The 21,654-nt window shown below is 40.2% G+C and overlaps 2 protein-coding genes across 2 annotated transcripts; both read left to right on the top strand.

The window, feature by feature from the left end:
* Positions 1-8,283: 8,283 nt before the first annotated feature.
* LOC103294652 (olfactory receptor 10A3) lies at positions 8,284-9,228 on the top strand. Its single transcript, XM_008151070.3, has one exon. The coding sequence runs from the start codon at positions 8,284-8,286 to the stop codon at positions 9,226-9,228; it is 945 nt and encodes a 314-aa protein (XP_008149292.2).
* An 8,945-nt stretch (positions 9,229-18,173) lies between these two features.
* LOC103294653 (olfactory receptor 10A3-like) lies at positions 18,174-19,171 on the top strand. The gene has a single exon (XM_008151071.3). It carries the CDS (start codon positions 18,195-18,197, stop codon positions 19,137-19,139), a length of 945 nt encoding a protein of 314 aa, XP_008149293.3. The 5' UTR covers positions 18,174-18,194; the 3' UTR covers positions 19,140-19,171.
* Positions 19,172-21,654: the final 2,483 nt, after the last annotated feature.

Here is a 21,654-nt window from a genome sequence, read left to right as displayed (position 1 = left end):
AATGTGGATTGTGCTCATTCTAGAAGATTGGATAATGTGGGGCATACCAATGCCAGCATTTAAAGGAAATGTACTGCGATATAATGCAGTGTCCCTTTGACTCTGTATTTGTGATCAATTGCTGCTTAAATACATAGTATCTTCCCATCTTTCTAGAAGCTTCTAGAATTTCCATGCTGGAAAGGAGCGATGGCTTGTCACAGACATTTGGTCTTAGACGCTACACTGTGACTTGACTTACCTCTAGGCTCATAACATGCCACTGTTGTCTCCAGCTGTACCATTAACCGGCTTCCTTTTTGGAAAGAGCAGTCATTTCTAAGCACTAATCAAAGCATTTGCCCGTTTGGGTTCCCTCTGTACATAAAAGAAGAAGAAGAAAAGGGATTACAGATGTAGGTGTGGTCAGGCCCCAGCCCTCATTTCACAGATGAGGAAACTGAAATTCAGTCAGGAGCCCCCCATTCATTTCTGGGGTTTGTAGACGCCCTCAAAGACCCGGTGCAGGCACCGGGAACCTACCCCCATCCTGCTGTTGCTGCTGGCTCCAGTGCAGCTGAGGGTGACGCTGCCTCGAACTCCCGGTGCCGCACAGAAAGTACAGGCGCTCCTCACACCTGTTTGAATCCAGGAAACTCAGCCCTGACTGGTCAGCTTCGTGTGCCATGAGGACAATTACTAAGTCTTCTTCTCACAGGAAGCTTGGTGGCTCTACTGTTGGTAATTATATGCATAGCATGTTGAACACGGACTGCATGTATACATAGAATGTGTAAGAAACAGTATGTGTGTGCATGTACTTCTTTAAAGAGCAATCTGTGCTGGATTACTGAAGAGGCTAGTTGGCACCCACTGGGCTAGGCTGTGTTGACCCCTAAAGAGCTTGGATGTTCTCAGCAGGCCAGCTCCCAGGTGTCATAGAGAATTTGGGAACAATGAAACAGGTGCCCAGCCACATTGCTGGATTTCCAAGTGGCCCAAGAGGTCTATTTTATCAAAACATGGTTCTAACCCCAGTTGGGGTTTAGAGAGGTTATTTCACTTAGGATTTGCGTTCAATTCAAACTAACTTTAGCAAAAATAAATGACTTACTGTATTCATTTATAGAAAAAAAAAACACCTGACTTCCGGTTTTAGGTACATCTTGCTCATTCTAATGATGTCATCAAGGCTTTCACTCTCTCTCTGTTCTTTCTAGAGTTGCCTTTCTTTGGCTCTCATTTCAGAAAGTAACCTTTATGTGTCAGAGAAGATGGCCATAGGGACTTCAGCTGGAACTGTCCTTACGGTCAATAATCCCAAAGGAAGAGAAGATTTTTTACTAATGGCTGTAGCAAGGAATTGGGGGAGGGTCTGACTGATCCGGGTATGTGCCATGCCTTGAACAGTCCCTGTGGTCTGGAAGATGAACTCTGATTGGCTAGACCTGAGTTTCATGGCTTAGGTCACATGGCCATACTTTCTAGGTCACTCTGCCACACCCCTAGGGCTGAATAAGAAAGGATCAACACCTCCAGAAATGCATGGAATGGGAGAGTGACTCCTAAAGGAAAGGATTTCGAACAGAAAAAAATGATGTGTCACACAGCTATGTACACAGACACAGTGTGTCTGATGGACTGGGGTTCCCTGAGGGGGCTGGGAGAAAGGGAGAGGCATGAGCCCTCTGTGCAGAAATGCAACCCCTTCCTCATCTACTGATGCCACTGCCTGCTGATGGGACTCACTCTTGCTTTTCTTCCTATTTCCCTAAGAGACTCAGGAAGATGAGAAGCTCTGTGTGTCATACTTCCAGGTCCCAATGAGTGTCCTAACATGACAGAGGAGACTGAAGCGTCCACGTAGGGCTCTTAGCAGTGCCTTCAAAGTCAGACTCTCAGCTTGTTCAATGAAGGGAGAGTCAATCCATAGAATATCCCTTCATTAATAGAATATGTGGCTATTCATCCCTGGGAGCCTTTTATACCCTTTCCCCCCATGATTTCTGGACTTGGGAACCAGGCCTCAAACTGTGCAGAGTCCTTGAAGTGATTCATTTATAGACTTCTTGGCCTGGTTTCTGTTTATTCTCCATTCTTTCTTTTACCAAGATTTGAAATCCTCTCTTCTTCATGCACCACATCCATGTCCTCCAGCACTATCAATGCACCCCCTAAAGCATTTCTTGTTTTGTTCCTCCTTTCTACCCTCTCTATCCATCCTTCCAGTCTGTCTTGCCAAAACAACTAATAAAATTTGGTTGTATTTCAGCTTCCTCCCTGTAGTCATACAATAATTTAAAGTAGACAATGTGCTTTCTCATAGGTATAGGGAGGGGCATTTGAGTGTTGACTCGCCATCATTCATTGGCCTCCTTCCCCTCCCAATAGTACCTTCATTTCTCTTGGGGATTTTTCATTAAACCTTTTTAGGTATGTATAGTTGGAACTGATGCTATTCCCAGTTATGGGGTAGGGACCATGATAATGCATATTAAGCAGTATTTCCCATAGTCACATTGTCCGGTGTATGATTTCACAGTGAGTAATAAGGGAGGGGTTTTTGTGAGAATCTTTTTTTTTTCTTGCAGGATAACTGGTATGTTTCCACAGACACAGATTAGAGAAGATGTACCCCTAAATATTGTTGGCAGACTTAGTGCCTCTAGGAGGGGAGAGCTTCCTTGAGAATAGAACCTAATCTAAGAAAACCCACGCAGGTCCTGGTTACATCATCTGAGTTCTGGATAAAGCCATGCTTGCAGATTCATTCATCCCTGCATTCTGCTGGGACTGAGCCAATTCAATGATTGTTCAAGACAGTATAGTCCTGGCTAGGTAGATCAGTTGGTTAGAGCATCGTCCCAATATGCCAAGGTTGCGGGTTTGAGTCCCAGTCAGGGCACATATAAGAATCAACAAAGGCATAAATAAAGTGGAACAACAAATCGGGAAAAAAACATACAGATGGCCAGTAGACATATGAAAAAATGTTCAACGTCACTAATCACCAAAGAGATGAAAATGAAAATTAAAACTACAATGAGGTCACCTCACACCTTCCAGAATGGCTACCATCAATAAATCAACAAACAACATGTGCTGGCGAGGATGTGGAGAAAAGAGAACCCTAGTACACTGTTCGTGGGAATGCAGACTGGTGCAGCCACTGTGAAAAAAGGTATGGAATTTCCTCAAAAAATTAAAAATGGAACTGCCTTTGACCCAGCAATCCCACTTCTGGGAGTATATCCTAAGAATCCTCAAACACAAATCAGAAAGAATATATACACCCTTATGTTCATAGCTGCATTATATATAATAGCCAAGATCTGGAAACAGCCCATGTGACCATCAGCTAAGGAGTAGACAAAAAAGCTGTGGTACATCTACACAATGGAATACTATACAGCTGTATAAAAGAAGGAACTCTTACCATTTGCAACAGCATGGATGATTATTATGCTAAATGCAATAAGCCAGTCAGAGAAAGACAAATATCATATGATCTCACTTATATGTGGAATCTAATGAACAAAATAAAATGACAAACAAAATAGAACCAGAGGCATGGATACAAAGGACAGACTGACAGAGGTCAGAGGGGATGGAATTGGGGAGGACTGGATAAAATAAGGTGAAGTGAGTAGCCAAATGGACACAGGCAACAGAGCGTGATGGCCAGGGGAGGGGTGGCGGGCGCTGGGTAGAGGTGGGCAAAGGGGGGAGGAAATGGGGGACATTTGTAATAGTGTCAACAATAAAAAAAAAGGAAGTATGGACTGGATTTTGAGTCCTTTGGTTCTTACATACCCTGTGTGATTAATAACATTATCTTTATATTTTTTATTTTGACATTTCATAAAATAATCAAATTAGTGATTTAATATTATTTTATTATTTTACCATTTTAGAAGGAGATTGTGATAGTTGCAATCATTGTATAGAGGGCAGTTTGAGGTTTGCAATACTAGGTAATTATTTCTTCTTCTGTACTAGTGTTTTTAAAAAAATCTTTATTGTTGAAGTATTACATATGTCTCCTTTTTCCCCCCATTGATCCCTTCTAGCCCACCCACTGCCCACCCCACTCATAGCCTTCACCCCATTATTGTCTGTGTCCATGGCCTGGCCTTCTTGGCTCAGTGGTTGAGCGTCGACCTATGAACCAGGAGGTCACAGTTAGATTCCCAGTCACTGGGCTCGATCCCCAGTAGAGGGGGTGCAGGAGGCAGACGACCAATGATTCTCATTACTGATATTTCTCTCTCTCCCTTCCTCTCTGAAGTCAATAAAAATATATTAAAAAACCAAAAAACATTATCTTTATTTTAGCATAAAAGCAAGAGCTAAAGAAGTTGCATATTTGCTCAAAGTCATGAAGCTGGTTCAGATTTTTGTTGTTGGTTTTTTAAGTATGTTTTTATTGATTTTTTAGACAGAGAGGAAGGAAGAGATAGATAGAAACATCAATGTGTCATGGATCAGCTGCCTCCTGCACGCCCTTAGCTGGGGATCAAGCATGAAACCTGGGCATGTGCCTTGCTTGGGAATGGAACCCAGGACTTCTTTGTCTATGGGGTGATGTTCAAGCCACTGAGCCACGCCAGCTGGGCCAGATGTTTTGATTTCAAATTAAAAAACTCCAACTATAGCCCTGGCTGGTTTGGCTCAGTGGATGGGGTGTCGGCCTGCGGACTGAGGGGTCCTGGGTTTGATTCCAGTCAAGGGCACATGCCTGGGTTGCTGGGTTGCTGGCTTGGTCCCCAGTGTGGAGGGCCAATTTTCAGTGTTTCTTTCTACTAGAAAACATAAAACATTTTGGTAACAACATCTAGGTTTTCCACAAAGTAACTTTAATCTACTTGCCTTCATGTGTTTCCTATCAATGCAAAAACTGTCTACCCCAGACAATCAGAACTTCCATCTCGATCACCCTGCCTTTGCTCACACTCTCACCCCTTTCTCCCTTCTTCACTCTGCCTGTTTACTATCTTTCACTCAGCCTCTGATTTCATTTCTTAAGGGGGAGGCCATGGTGGAATTGAGTCTCTTGAGCTGTTTATTCCCTGTAGAAACCTGAAAAAGTGTTGCTCCAGTTTTGTGCATTGAGCTTTCTTAGGTCCATATGGGAAAATCTACATCAATTGAGTGTTAGTTCTCCAGAGAAGGATTCTCCCAGGTCAACAAGTCAATGCCATATAATGTCATTAAATTGGTCCAGTGAATCACTCAGTTGTATTTATGGGAGAGGTGGGTTTTTTGGTTTGTCTTTGTTTTAAGCTAAAGAGGTGAAACATGATTAATTGGGATGAAAATCAGAAGCAGTCAACAGGTTAGGTTCTGCTTATGTAACTATTACTGGGTTTACCATTTATAGTTCTTCTCATTGATAACTGGACATGCCCATCAAGTAATATAGCGCAGTGCTCAGGTAAGAAAGTCAACTACTTTGCCTTTAGTATTCATATATCCAACCATTTGGTTAATGATTAGAGCTGTATGTAGTCTGCTTGCATGAATCATCAATTCATAGAGGTTTGTAGCTGGGGTTGGAGGTGTTCAGAAATAAGGCTGGTCATGCAGAAAGATGACACTCAGAAGAGGGAGTGATTTGCCCAAAGTCACACAGAGAGTTAACACTGGAGTCAGAGCACATGTCAGTGGATTAGGCCAGCAGAGGGTAGCTCATGTTAGAGGGAGAAGTTGGAGCATTCAGGTTCAGCTGTTGTTTTTAATCACTCACGAAGGCAGCGATTTGGGTTGGTTCTGTGACTTTATCAGTCCCCTGAAGCCTGTTTATTTTTAACAGGATGCTCTAAATTATCTTATTTTTAATGTAATTTTTATACACTCAGAACTCAATATATACTTTTGTCTTTCAGAAATGGCACTGAAATGCTTTTTCCTGCAGAGTCTACTTTATTAATTTTAGAAGACTTTTTTTGACATCCAAAATATAATTATTAAAGTTAATACAGACATTTGATTTTAATATATCACTATGGTCAAACTCAGTAAATCAACTTGCCTTTTCCCCCCTCAGCTAATATCCTAATGATCTGAGCTCAAGACAACATTACAATGTTACCCGTCTCCAGCTTGCTTGTCCTTCTGTCCTGGCTTCCTCATATCCCACAATAAAATCCGACTGGTTTTCAGGCAGGCATCACACAGACCAGCGGGCCTCTGTTCTAGCGCTAAGATGTCTTCGGACACCTTTGATTGGAGCAAGTCAGCCTTCTTCCTTATGCCTTCCTCCTTCCCCTTCATGGCTCTTCTCCCCATGACATCCTGCGCTTTATAACTGCCCACTCTCCCTCTCCATTCAGAAGTAAGTCTTCCCTCTGTGAATTTCTATGGCACTTGTTCCCTCTCTGGTTTCCCTTAAATGCCAGCCTGAGAAGTGGGCATTTTGTTTCGTGGATAAGAGGCCTTGAAGGTTCTGGGAGAGGGGATGATACTATTTTGGCAGAGGTATGAGCATTGGAGAAGTTACAAAACGTAGAGAAGCCAGTTAGGAGACCATTTAGTAATGGGGGAGGTGAGGGGGAGGGGGGAACGGCAGGCTGAAGGGGAGGAAAGGAGGCAGTGAGCTGGAGTGGTGAGTGGGGATGGACTTATGCAGCCAGGACTCCAGATTTTAAAAATCCTTGAGCCTGACAGTGATGGGATCCTGGGGAGAGTTGGTCTGGGTGACTAGGGGGGAGAAGGGGGAGAAGTGAGGTGTGCTGCTCAGCGATGGGGCTAGGAAAGGCAGGGATTGGGAGGCAATGATCAGCTCTGCTTGGGATTGGCTGGTCCACAGGACTCAGGCAGCCTGTGTGCCATCTACAAGCCGGCCCACCACTACCCCAGGGTCCCTGCAGCCTGGCTGTCATATGAATGGAAGGGAAGCCCTGCAGCTTGAAGATTTCTATGAAAAAACCCCCACACAAAACAAACAAACAACAAACAAACAAACAGAGAAACACTCATGTCAGAGCCAGAGGGATGTCCAGGGCTATTTTCCTGTTCCCAACCACACAGGGGGCACCTGAGTGTGGGGAGAGGGAGACACTCATCTTTTTTAAAATTTATTTTATTATTTTTTAAATTTCTTTATTGATTAAGGTATCACATATTTGTCCTCGTCCCCCCATTCCCATCCCACCCCCCTCCCCACACATGCCCCCAGCCCCCTGTTGTCCTTAACTGCCGGTTAGGCTCATATGCCTGCACACAAGTCCTTTGGTTGATCTTCCCCTTTACCCTCACCCTTCCCTACCCTCCCCCCGAGCCCCGACAGTCTGATCCATGCCTCCTTGTTTCTGGGTCTGTTCTTGTTCATCAGTCTATGTTGTTCATTATTTCCCCTAGATGAGTGAGATCATGTGCTATTAGAAATACACTTATAAGAACCGAAAATGAGACAAGCAATAATGGTTATGGTGATAGGCAAATGAATCAGTGTGTAGTGAGTTTCTTTCTGGGCCAACAGTTCTTTTGAGACCCAATTTCAATGTCCAACATTTCCTTATGGAGACACTCATCTTGATGGTAGTGGCAGAGTCAGAATGAGAGCCCAATGCAATGGTATTTCCGATCCCACAAGGGCCTCAAAATTCTAAAAAATCTTGAGTTAATCCTGGGGCCTCCTATTTTCTTGTGTTTATTTTTTTTTTTCTTCAGATGCTATATTCCTTAATGACAGAGTCAGGGTTTTCCTAATTTTAATACTTATTCTTCCATCTATTCAGTAAACATTGGTTTAGCACCTATTGGGTCATTTATTATCTGTTTTAGGCACTGAGAATACAGCAGAGAACAGATCAAAGCTCAGAGCGGGGAGTGAGATAACACGCATCTCCTTTATAGCAAATTTCCGGATCTCTCTGAGTGCCCGAGGGGTACACTTCTTGACACGCACTCTGTGGATGCATTCGTGAATGTTGATGGTGTACTCTCCAGTCACTACCTCGTTGATGGCAGAACATTCCTGCATCTTTTCACCCTCTTCTTTGCAGGAGGCATTATGGCAGGCCCAAGCTGGAATGCCACCTGCTGTTATTGGGCACTTTTAAAACAAGATTTCTGAGTAAAAATTCTTTCGTGGATAAGAGGAGACTTCTTCATTTGTATTTGAAATACATACCATTCTAATATATTGGCCATTCTCAAAATTGACAATTTGAAGATCTGTCAAAATGAGCTCATCATGTCATCTTCTGCCGAGAATTTCAGACTGGAACTCTCAGCTCTGGGACGGAGACTTCATAATTAACATTCAATGTCGATAAAAACACTATACACTCCCCTACCAAAATGAAAAGGCAGAATCAAAGCTCTGTGGTTGAATTCATCCTCCTGGGCTTCTCTAACTTTCCTGAGCTCCAAGAGCAGCTCTTCCGGGTTTTCTTGGTTGTTTACCTGGCGACCCTGATGGGAAATGTCATCATCATAGTCATCATCTCCCTGGAACAGAGCCTCCACGTTCCCATGTACCTGTTCCTCCTGAACTTGTCTGTGGTGGATGTGAGTTTCAGTGCAGTCATTATGCCTCAAATGCTGGTGGTTCTCTCCACTGAGAAAACTATAATTACTTTTTCAAGCTGTTTTGCACAGATGTATTTCCTTCTTCTTTTTGGTGGGACCGAATGCTTTCTCCTGGGGGCAATGGCTTATGACAGATTTGCTGCAATCTGCCATCCTCTGAGCTACCCAATGCTTATGAACAAAGGGGTTTTCATGAAGTTAGTAATGTTCTCCTGGGTCTCAGGGGTCATGGTGGCTACTGTGCAGACTACGTGGGTTTTTAGTTTTCCCTTTTGTGGCCCCAATGAACTCAATCATCTCTTCTGTGAGACGCCCCCAGTGCTGGAGCTGGCATGTGGAGACACCTTTGTGTTTGAAATCTATGCATTCACTGGCACCGTTTTGATCGTCATGGTTCCTTTCTTGTTGATACTCTTATCTTACATTCGAATCCTCTTTGCCATCCTGAAGATGCCATCAACCACTGGGAGACAAAAGGCCTTTTCCACCTGTGCCTCCCATCTCACATCTGTCACCCTCTTCTATGGCACAGCCAGTATGACTTACTTACAACCCAAATCAGGCTACTCCCCAGAAACCAAGAAACTTATGTCATTGGCTTACACACTTCTCACGCCTCTGCTGAATCCACTGATCTACACCTTGCGAAACAGTGAGATGAAAAGAGCTTTGATGAAATTCTGGCGAAGAAAAGTAGATTTGCACACATTCTGACTGTGCTGGGAAGCCATGTGATATTTGATCATTGTTTAACTAAACTCTATTTTAATTCAATAAATGGCCAAACATTCTGCATTTCTTGGTATGGATATGCTTATTTGGTTAGTTTTTGAAATTCAATAACATATTAGGGCTATTTCCCTAATATGTTAATAGTGTACAGTTGTCATTCATTTTTCTAGATATGTAAGTTTTCATAACATATAATATAACTGATAATTTTATTAGTCCCTCAGTTGTAATTATCCAAATCATTACTGAGTTACTAAAATGAAGCTTCAATGAACACCTACTTTCTTATGTTCTTATGTACTGATGTTTTATTTTTGCATGATGGAATCCTCAAAGTTGGCTTGATGGGATGGAATATACACGTTTATAAATTTTAACAGCTATTGTAGAATTACTTTTCAGGTGGACCCAAAGGCCCACTCTGCTGCACTAATAGGGTTAAGTTTCAAGAGACCAACAAACGGATGAGATATTTATTTCTGGAGTGAAAATCTGTTCCATGAATGACTAAACAAAGTGCAGTTATTTTGGGGAGACCAAACTGGTTCTTCTTCCTGGATCTACACAGATTACTACTCACAACAGGATAGTCTTGATATTTTTCCAGATATTCATCAGGATGTTGGTGGCCAGAGAACTACATGGGAACTCCCCTGAAGTCTCACTTGATAGTTTTAATATCTTTTTCAGTTATAGACCACTGTTTTTAAACATAGGGTGATTCATTTATTAATTGTGGGGAAACTAAGTGATTAACTATTTGTGCATATCTTCCATGCTCCTTGAATCACATCATTAACTATCATATGGAGAGAAGTAATTACTTCTCATCTAGCAACATTTGAAACATTTAATGTCCGCCTCCTATTTTAATGTTGCTAATGTTCATAAACAGAGAGGGGCCCCTTTATTGAATCTCTAACATATGAGCTCCTATTGCTCTTAGTTTCTGCTCCAGGGGTAATAACAAAGGTGTAAAATACTATTCTCATTGTCATTCAGCTGTGGGAAAAGCAATCTTTTAATTATGTACTACTGCCTCTGCCAAAGATGAGAAGTAAAGACGCAAGACCGATTAGATTTTCACAAAAGGAAATTTCATCATCACATGGTTGAAACCAGTTTGAGTAACATTTGAATATTGTATAATCTTCTCAATAGGGCATTAAACAGGCATGTAGAAATCCTTTAATCAGATTATGTATCTCAGTGTCCTGAAATTTCCTTCTCATACCCGTTAAAGGGTTCAATTAAAGAAGAAAAAACATACACACAAACCTCCCAAACCCTGAATGCCAAGACAAATATACAACTTCATTTTTATTTTTGTTCATTGTTTCATTTATTCATCCATTGATTAAACAAGTTTTTGTTAGGGGTGACTTAATGTGACTTTCCCTGGGGGAAATATAGCCTCTGTCCTTTTGGAATTCAAAGTCTTTTGGAAGATCACTGATTTGGGGAGGTCACAGAAGCCAGTCACACCATACCTACGTCTCTACCCCAGCAGAGGAATGAAGTTGAGCAGACAAGGTTCAAGGTTTGGTTGCATACACGATGATTTCAAAGTCATGATGATTCTCCATGTAGTTATGGCTTTGACAAAAACCGCTCATTCGAAAGGATCCTCTTATGATTCTACTCTAAATAACAATTCTGGCAATACCAGCTTTAATCTCATGGCAGCTAACAGGACTAACACTTGAAATCATGCTTTCCTGGCTTTGAAATTGACACCAAGATTTCCAATCACAATCAATGTGGATAAGAACAAAGTGAACTTTTAAAATGTAAAACTTGCTTAAAGCATGTCAAAACATGCCTTTCTCTCCATCTGATATGTTTTTCACTCCATTTTATTCAGCTGTTTCATTCCTTTTGTCTTTATTTATTTAAAAAATGTTTAATTGAATTTATTGAAGTGACATTGGTTCCTCAAACCATACAGGTTTCAAATATACAACTCAACAAAACATCATCTGCACACTGCATCGTGTTCTTTCTTTACACCTTAAATTGTCCTTTCCTTTCTTGACCCCTGACACCCCATCTTCTCTTTCCAAATTAGTCTATCTGAACACCCCTTCTTTCCTTTCCTTTCCTTCCTTCCCTTCCTTCCTTCCTTCCTTCCTTCCTTCCTTCCTTCCTTCCTTCCTTCCTTCCTTCCTTCCTTCCTTCCTTCCTCCCTTTGCCAGGAATCAGCCAGCCCATGGCTATTTTTTTAAAGATATGTTTTTATTCATTTCAGAGAGAGGAAGGGAGAGAGAGAGATAGAAACATCAATGATGAGAGAGAAACATCGATTTGCTGCCTCCTGCACTCCCCCTAACTGGGAATCGAGCCCACAACCCGGGCATGTGCTACTGACCAGGAATTGCAAGGTGCTTCCCTGGTTCATGGGTCGACACTCGACCACTGAGCCACACTGGCTGGGCCACTTTGCCCTTTCTTCATAACCCTTTACTAAATTGTATTTCTTGCAGCAGCTGCCTGGTTGATATTTGGCAGCTCCAGGCTGCGTCATGATACAGTCCCTGTTTTCCTTATCAGGCCCAGCATGTCCTGGGTGGGTTTTGTTGTGACTTAACTAGATATAGGATTGGTATTCAGGAGTGGAGGTGAAGGTTCTTAATGTGGTACCTTTTATATAGTTTTCCTGCTGTTAATGGGAGGGATTGGCCACTTCTGCAGTTTCAGAAGGTTTAGAGATGTCTTGGGACATCATCCATCCAGATTTCTCATTCCATGTGTCTAGTCTTTAGATTTTTTCCAACTCTGGTTTCAGTTTGGCAAAATGGAACTTCCTCAATTAAGCACTGAACTATCTTTGAAGTTCAGCCATTCTGATGATTCAGCCCTGGATTTGACCTTCAGCTTTCTCTGCTTGGACAAGAGAAAGGGTGTTGTGAACTATTGACATGGTCTTTGACTCTCACATTTCATTTTCAGTGGTTTGTTGATTGCACTCAGCTCTTTGATTATCTAACTGCAGGGATCAATGCAATAGAGTAACAACTATATAATTCTATTATCCTTTGATTTATCAACTTTCATTCCCTCCAATGTTGGCTGCCTGAATCGTTGTATAGGCCAGTACATTTCCTGCCACAGTTACATAATTCCAAGTTACCATTCCTGGAAGCTTTTATTGGTAAACTTGGTGGCCTAGTATATCGTCAGATTTTTTAAAATGTTCTGTATATGGTTAAAAAGGATGTGCTTTCTTCTGACTTTTTGATATAATGTTTTCCACATGTGTACTAGACTAAGTTGTATTGTGAATATTTTCTCTATCCTTACTCAACTATTTATTTCTTCTATCAATTACTTAAAGAGGCATGTTACATTATCCCACAATGACTGAAACTCATAAGTTCCCTTCTGATGTGGTCAATAATTGCTGGATATATTTTGCAACTGTATTATTGGATTCTTGTGGGTTTATAATTATATTCTAAACTCTGTCTGTAGTAATGCTTCTTGCTCCACAGTATGCTTTTTCCCCCTGATAATAAGTTACATAAATTTCCTTTTATGTAACTATATTATTTTATAGTATCTTTTGATTTTTAACCTTTCCATATCCTTACGATTTAGATATGTCTATGCTGAGGCATGCTGTGAAGAAAAAATAAACCAGGATAGTAGTGTTGCTGTTGGAGTTCAATTTTAAAAAGGTTGATTTGGGATGATATCATGGAGAAGATGCCACTTGGGCAAAGGGACATAAGGGAGTTAGCATTTTTGAGAGCAATAGTGCATATTCAGGGAAAAACAGAGGCAGCAGCTGTGAGATGAAAACATAGCTGGTGGATCAGAGAAACAGCAAGGAAGCCGCATGGCTGAATAGAAGTGAATAAGGGGATGTGCCAAGGATGAGCCCAGAGAACCCAGGTGGGAAACAGGTCTTTATATTTTTGAGTTTGTCTTCTATATTGAATGGGATAGGGTGCTAGTGAAATATTTTGAGCAGAAGAAAGGGAGGAAGAAAGGAGAAGTTTGGAGACTATAGCAATTGTCCAACAAAGAGAAGAAAGTAAGCTGGGCCAGAGTGTTAGCTTTAGGAAAGGTGAGAATTTTTAACACTGTAATTTGAAGACAGAGCCACAGATAGGTGATGGGTTTGATATGGTTTGGGAGAAAAAAAATGGATTCAAGGATGACTCATAGGCTTCTGGCCTGTGTAACTAGAAGCTTTAAGCTGTTATTTACCTGAGATGAGGAATGCAGAGGGTGGAGCAGATTTTAGGAAAAGACCAGGTGTTCAGTTATGGACACAATAATAAATGAGTATGTGTTTACTTAATTTAAAAATGTACTTATTAGCAGTCTATAGTTCATTGCTGACTTCCTGTTAACATGAGATACTTTCAGAATATTAAAAAATTTCCAAGACTTTAATTTTCTTTTTCTCTATTTGGTTATTGTTTTGCATTTTTAAAAATATATTTTATTGAATTTTTATGGAGAGGAAGGGAGAGGAATAGAGAGTTAGAAACATCAATGAGAGAGAAACATAGATCAGCTGCCTCCTGCACACTCCCTACTGGGTATGTGCCTGCAACCAAGGTACATGCCCTTGACTGGAATTGAACCTGGCACCCTTGAGTCTGCAGGCTGATGCTCTAGCCACTAAGCCAAACCGGTTAGGGCTGTTTTACAGTTTTATTGCAAAGTATGTTATGTGTATGACTGACAAGTATTTGAATTTATACTATTTTCTCTCTGACAAATAATTTTTATAAATATTTTGGGAAGTATAGCGTTAGCAGCATAACAAGTGTTGTTTCTGCCTTATATTTACTCTCATTATCATCTGTTAAATAGAAATTTTGTTATTAAAATCTTCCCACTTCCATCTCTTTTTTAGTCTATTTTGTCTGTCAATCATTGAGGAAGATGTGTTATAGCTTCCACATTTTGATTTCTGTTTATCAGTTTAGTACTATTGGCTATGAATTATAGTTCAATGTTAGTAAAGTCACTTCCTTTTTATCCCTGTTAGCACATACCTGAAATGTTTGTATACACTTTTCACTGACATCTAATACACACAAAGTAAAAATCATGCCTCAATATACTGATGACTTCTTACAAAGTATATATCACCTGCATTCCCATTGCTGACACCAATAAATTGAACCTATCAGTATGATGGAAGCCCACAGGGGATGTTATGGGTCATGAATCATGGAAACTACATACAAGGAAGCATTTCTCACACCTAGTGCAGGTGACTGGGTTGTGCATGGGGTGTTACCCAACCTTGGTGAATGATATTGGAAGGGCCCTTGGATTAGAATTTGTGACTGACAACCCCTTTTTCTCAGGATTACCGACACATTTCCCACTGGATACGGATTACACAGAGTGAACCCTTCTTGCTGCCAGGAGGGGTGAGCTCCCTTGAGAATGAAGCCCACTCCCGGAAAACAGAGAGGAGAAACAGACGACGGTAGCCTGCATTCTGGCCACATCCAGTTCTGGACAAAGCCGAGCCTGCAGACAGCCCAGGGCCTATTAATTGTTCCTGCCAGTTTGGACTGATCCCCGAGTCCCTGATTCTCACATGTATCCCATGAGATTAATGACATAATGCTGATTTTACAGGGAAAGTAATAGAATCAGAGGAGCTAAGTGACTTACTCAACTCATACAAACTAGTCCAGAGTTTTTGACTCCTAGTTTAAAATTTCTATCTATGGAAACAATTGTAATGCCATTTTTTCTCAAAAGTTTTCAGTGACTCTATTTGGACTAGAAATGATCAAAAGTTCTTGGAGCGGGGAGGGCACCCAGGCTTTCTACAGAGCTTCCATAGACTTGCCTCAGCCACTGCCCAAACGGTGCATCCCCTCGACTCAGATCCTCTACCTCTAGCTCCCACTCCCACCCCTCACCCCACCGCTCTCTTCTTTCCCCATTTACGACCTTTATTCAGCCTCTGCTCTCCCCTCCTATTGGGAGATGTCATGGTGAAATTGTGTCTCTTGTGTGGAGAGGCATTTCCCCCTCTAGGAATATGAAGGAGTGGTGGCTCCAGGTGCGTGCTCTTGAGCTTTCTCACCCGAGGGGCCAAGTTCAAGCCTCTTTAGTTATCACTTGAGAACATGGGAAAGTGTTTGTGAAGTGATTCCACATTCTCCAGGGAGGGATTCTCCAGGGCACATAACTCAACGTCATATAATGTTCTAGAATCAGTACAGTAAATCTCTGAGTGGTATTTCTGAGAAGGTGGCTTTGCCCAGAGGTAAAACATCAGACACAGAAGTGTGAAATTAAAGAGACAGAGTCAATAGGTAAGAAAGTGAAGCTTCTTCTTGTGTGCCTAACGGTGGGTTTTCCAGGTACATCTCTTCTCCCTGAGAGCTGGAGACGCTGTGGAAGGGATTTCTCTGCGCTCAGGAATCACCAGACACAGCTGCAACATTTGAATCAGTAGACTCTTGGTTTTGATGCTATTCAATTTGTTTTTCTCTTTATTTTAGAGAAGCGTTTAGGTAATAATTAGGGGTAGAAGTACTTTGCATGAACTAATCGTCAAATCTTAGAAGTTTGGAACTGGAAGGGAACTTGGTAAATAAGTCTAATTATTACCTTTTTCAATTACAAGGATGAAACCTACAGAAGGGAGTGGTTGGTGAGTTAGGTCTAAGACAGCATAAGGGTCTTCTAAGTTACAGAGAACTTAGAGCGTCTGTGGTCAGCTGCTCTTTACCACTCATGAACATTCTGTTCCTAACATGCCTACAGTCAGTCCTAGAAGGTTTTCTATTTTGTTCATATGATACCCTAAATTTTCTAATTTAAAAAACCTTATTCACCTTTATTTATATTTATATTTATATTTTTAAATCCTCAGCCGAGGATACATTTTTTATTGATCTTAGAGAAGGTGGGGAGGGGGGGTGGTGAGAAACATCTATCAGTTGCCTCCTGTATGTGCCCCCACCGGGAATCGAACTCACAACCTTTTGGTGTATGGGACAACACTCCAACCAACTGAGTCACCAGGCAGGGACTAAAAATCTATCCACTTTTAAATATTTGCAGCTGAAAACCTGTTATTCTTTTTTCCCCACTAGAAATGGGGTTAAACTGATGCTATGACTACATTTTACTAATTGTAGATGTTTTTCTATCCAAATATAATTATTATGGTTAATACAGACATTTAATTTTAATGGATGATATGGTCAAACACAGAAATAAATCAACTTATCTTCTGTCTGCTAACGTCCTACTGTCAATGTTAAATGACTTCAGCTTACTTTGTCCTCACTGTGTTCTCCTGGGTTTCTTGTCTCCTATGGTGTATTTGCTGGTTTACAAAACATCACATAAGGGACATAGACCTCTATTATAATAATAATGTGTCATCAAATACCTCTGGCCTGAGCAAGTCACCCCTCCTTTCACATTTCTCCTTCCACCTAATATAACTTCCACCAGTGACATCCTATGATTATGGTTGTTCACTCTTCCTCCCCATTCAGAATTAATCTGACCCTCATTGAAATGTCTAAAGCACTTGTTATTACTTCTGCTTCCCAAAAGTTTGTGTGCTGGTTTCACTTTTTAAGACACTCTATTCCTTAAAGGTATAGTGGATTTTTAAAAGAAGTTCTCATTGAAGGATATTTTTCCATTGATTTTTTTAGAGAGAGTGGAAGAGAGGGAAGTGGGGGAGAAACATAGATGTGAGAGAGACACACACATCGATTGGTTGGTTGCCTCCCATTTGAACCCTGACTGGGGCCTGGCATCCAACCTGCAACCCAGGTATGAGCCCGGGAATGGGAATTGAACCCGAGACTCTTTGGTGTGGGCTGATGCTCTAACCATTGAGCAATATCAGTCAGGGAAAAATATAGTGGATTTTCCTCATTTTTTATTCCTTATTCATCAAATATTGGTTTAGCATTTATCATGGGCCAGGGACTGTTTTAGACATTGTGAGTAAAGCAAAGAACAAAAGAAAATATTTAAATCCTGGACTTTATATTGTAGTGAGTTAGATTTATATATATTTATGAAATGTACATATATTTACTAGTATCTGTATAATGTCAGTTGGTAATAATGAAGAAAAATAGAGCAAGGTATAATGGGAGGAGTTAGAGTACTGAAGTCAGGGTGGAATGCTAATTTATGTAGGGTTTCCAGCTCTTTGTGGAGTTGTGGGATCAAATGTGTACCTGAGATTACTGAGCCTAGAAAATGTTAGTTGCTAAAGCAGTGTTTGTTGAATAATTAATGATTAAATGAAGTTCTTGATGAGAAGGTGAATAAATAGGAGGAGAGAGAAAAGATGGGGAGAGAATGGAAACATTTAAATTAGTTTCAGAATGACCAAAATTGGACTTTTCTTACAACCCCGCTTTGTGTGTTCTTGCTTTGCCTTTATATGTAATCAAATCATGTACATGATTGATATTTGAACATGATACATATTTGTTATAAATATAGAATAACTTTGCTGTAACTTTGAATTATTAAGTTGTAATAAACATTTTGTGGGTATCTTTTCCCACTTGTCTACTTTTTAATACTTTTTAAAATTTTCATATTATTTAAAATTGAGAAAAACAAATGACACTGGTAGCAATGGCATGGGAGTGGAACCCAAATTATAAAACAATTGTTTTTTTGAAAGTTGTGTTTAATTTTCAAACCACATAATGTAAAAGTTGCAAAAGAACTTTGATATGTTTTGTACTTTACAGACAAGGTTTCTGAGCCAGAATTCTTCACTTCCTCCTTTTTATTTGGAAGATTCATTAATCTGAGTAATTGGCCATTCTCCAAAACTGCCAAACTGAGTGCCTTTAGGATGGATTCCTTTTTACATCATCTGTCAAGAATATCTGGGTGAATGCAGACACAGACACAGCTATTGGATGGTGACTTCCATGTCCATAAAAAACAAGGTATGCTATACTACTGACATGAAAAGGCAAAATCAAAGCTCTGTGGTTGAATTCATCCTCTTGGGCTTCTCTAACTTTCCTGAGCTCCAACAGCAGCTCTTTGGGGTTTTCTTGATTATTTACCTGGCAACCCTGATAGGAAATGTCATCATCATAGTCATCATCTCCCTGGAACAGAGCCTCTACGTTCCCATGTACCTGTTCCTCCTGAACTTGTCTGTGGTGGATGTGAGTTTCAGTGCAGTCATTATGCCTCAAATGCTGGTGGTTCTCTCCACTGAGAAAACATCGATTTCATTTGTGAGTTGTTTTGCACAGATGTATTTCATTCTTTTCTTTGGTGGGGCTGAATGTTTTCTCCTGTGGGCAATGGCTTATGACAGATTTGCTGCAATCTGCCATCCTCTGAGCTACCCAATGCTTATGAACAAAGGGGTTTTCATGAAGTTAGTAATGTTCTCCTGGGTCTCAGGGGTCATGGTGGCTACTGTGCAGACTACGTGGGTTTTTAGTTTTCCCTTTTGTGGCCCCAGTGAAATCAACCATATCTCTTGTGAGACCCCTGCAGTGCTGGAGCTTGCATGTGGAGACACCTTTTTGTTTGAAATCTACGCATTCACTGGCACCATTTTGATTATCATGGTTCCTTTCTTGTTGATACTCTTATCTTACATTCGAATCCTCTTTGCCATCCTGAAGATGCCATCAACCACTGGGAGACAAAAGGCCTTTTCCACCTGTGCCTCCCATCTCACATCTGTCACCCTCTTCTATGGCACAGCCAGTATGACTTACTTACAACCCAAATCAGGCTACTCCCCAGAAACCAAGAAACTGATGTCATTGGCTTACTCACTTCTCACGCCTCTGCTGAATCCACTGATCTACACCTTGCGAAACAGTGAGATGAAAAGAGCTTTGATGAAATTCTGGCGAAGAAAAGTAGATTTGCACACATTCTGACTGTGCTGGGAAGCCACCTGATATTTGGTCATTGTCCGACTGAACTCTTAAATTTAATAAATGCTGGAAATAATTTGCATTTCTTGGTATGAGTATGCGTACCTTTTTGAGTTCTACAAATATGCTAATACATAAGGGGTACCTATATACACATTATTTTCATAGATGCATTTATTCCTTGATATTCAGTATAATACAGCTTCTTCAAAAAATTGTTTATTGGAGGTCATATCAATGTTTGTTAGAGTTTTGTTCCTTTAGAGAATGCTAAATAAAAATCCTAGTTTTATACATTCATAAACATTGGTGCTTTAATTTCTGCAGAATAGGTTTTCCAACTTGAGTTTTGGTGGGTTAAAACAACTGTGAGTTTGCAACCTTTCATAAATATTACCAAACTAGATGCCCGAAACATGAAGATTTGTGCAAGAATGGGTCTTCCTTCCCCTGGCTGTTGGCATCACCTTTGCTCCGGCCGGAGCCGCCTTTCTGCCTTTGCTCTGTCTGGAGTCGCCTTTCTGCCTCTCCATGACCCCAGCAGCTCAGCACCTGCATATGCAAATCAACCTGCTATCTTTGTTGGGTTAATCTGCATACTCATTCCTGATTGGCTGGTGGGCATTGCGAAGGGACAATCAATTTGCATCTTTCTCTTTTATTAGTGTAGATTATGTTTTAAAATTTTATCAGCAGATTGCTGAAACTGTGAGTAATATCTGAATGTTGTATACTACTGTTGTCAGTCAAACATCAAAGAAGCATCAGCAAAAAAGTTTCATTGAATTCTATTCCTTGATAGCCTGCAATTTCCTTCTCATAACTCTTTAAAAAACCAATAAGATAAGGCTTATCTAAAACTAACAAACAAACAAGCAAGCAAGCAAACAAAAAGGAAGTTAAATATAGGGTTTCCTTCTAATCATTCTTTAGTCATTTGTTCATTCACTGATTGTTTTTTCTTTTTTAATACCCTAATTTATATATTTTCCCAGCTTTAATGAGATATAATAAACAATTAAAATTGTATATATTTAGTTGGCTGGTGTGGCTTTGTGGCTGAGCTTCGACCAATGAACCAGGAGGTCAAGTTTCAATTCCTGATCACGGCACATGCCTTCAGTTTAGGACTCGATCCCCAGTAGGTAGCAAGCCGGAGGAAGCTGATCGATGATGTTTCTCTGTTATCATTGATGTCTCTGTCTCTCTCTCCCTTTCTCTCCCTCTCTGAAATCCATAAAAGTATAAAAAAATAATTGTATATATTTAGAGTACAATGTGATGGTTTGATATGCATACATGTGAAATGGTTACCACAATCAAGTTAATTAACACATCCATAACCTCACAGTTACCTTTTTGTGTTTTTTAGTTGAAAACACTTGAGGTCTATTAGCAACTTTCAAGTATACATACATTATTAGCTATAGTCACCATACTGTACATTAATTCGATCCTCAGAACTTATCTCATATTTGAAAGTTTATATCCTTTGATCAATATCTTCCCATTTCTCCTACCCCAGCCCCTGGAAACCACCATTCTATGGTCTGTTTGTATGAGTTAGACTTAAAATTTTACTTATTTATTAAAACTCCACATATAAGTGATACCATACAGTATTTATCTTTATCTGTCTTGCTTATTTCACTTAGCACAATGTCCTCCAGGTTAATTCATAGTCATAAATGGCAGGATTTCCTTCTTTTGTATCGCTGAAGAATATTCTATTATATTGTATACATATAACTTTTTTATCCATTCCTCCATTGACAGACATATAGATTGTTTTTATATCTTGACTATTATGAATAATGTTGTAATAAACATGGGAGTGTAGCTATCTCTTCAAAATCCCTTTTTCATTTTCTTTGGTTATATACCTAGAAGTGGAATTGCTGGATCATATGGTAGTTCTATTTTCAACTTTTTGGGGACTCTCTTTTCTGTTTTCCATAGTGGCTGCACTGATTTATATTTCCACCAACAGTGCACAAGAGTTCAATTTTCTCCCCATCCTTGCCAATAATTGTTATCTCTTATCTTCTTAATGATAAACATTCTAACAATAAGATGTGAAGTAACATCTTATTGTGGTTTTGATTTGCATTTCCTTGATGACTAATGATGCTGAGCATCATTTCATGTACCTGTTGGCCATTTGTAGGTCTTATTTGGAAAAATGTCTATTCAGGTCCCCTGCCCACTTTTTAATGAGGTTGTTTCATTTTTCTGTTACTGAGTTGTGTGAGTTCTTCATATATTTTGGATATTAACCCCTTATATATATGACTTGCAAATATTTTCTCTCATTCTGTAAGACGCCTTCTCATTTGATTATTTCTCTTGCTGTGCAGTAGCGTTTTAGTTTGATGTAATCCCACATGTTGAATTTTGCTGCTGTTTGTGCTTTTGTTCTCATGGCTAAAAAACCATTGCCATGACCAATGTCAAGGAGATTTCCCCCTATGTTTTCTTCTAGGAGTTTTATTGTATCAGGTCTTAAGTTTAAGTTTTT

The sequence above is a fragment of the Eptesicus fuscus genome, chromosome 13, assembly GCF_027574615.1.
Source record: "Eptesicus fuscus isolate TK198812 chromosome 13, DD_ASM_mEF_20220401, whole genome shotgun sequence".
NCBI classification, from domain to species: Eukaryota; Metazoa; Chordata; class Mammalia; order Chiroptera; family Vespertilionidae; genus Eptesicus; species Eptesicus fuscus.
Note: the sequence above shows the minus strand (reverse complement) of the source record. Positions and strands in the feature narration are given on the sequence as shown.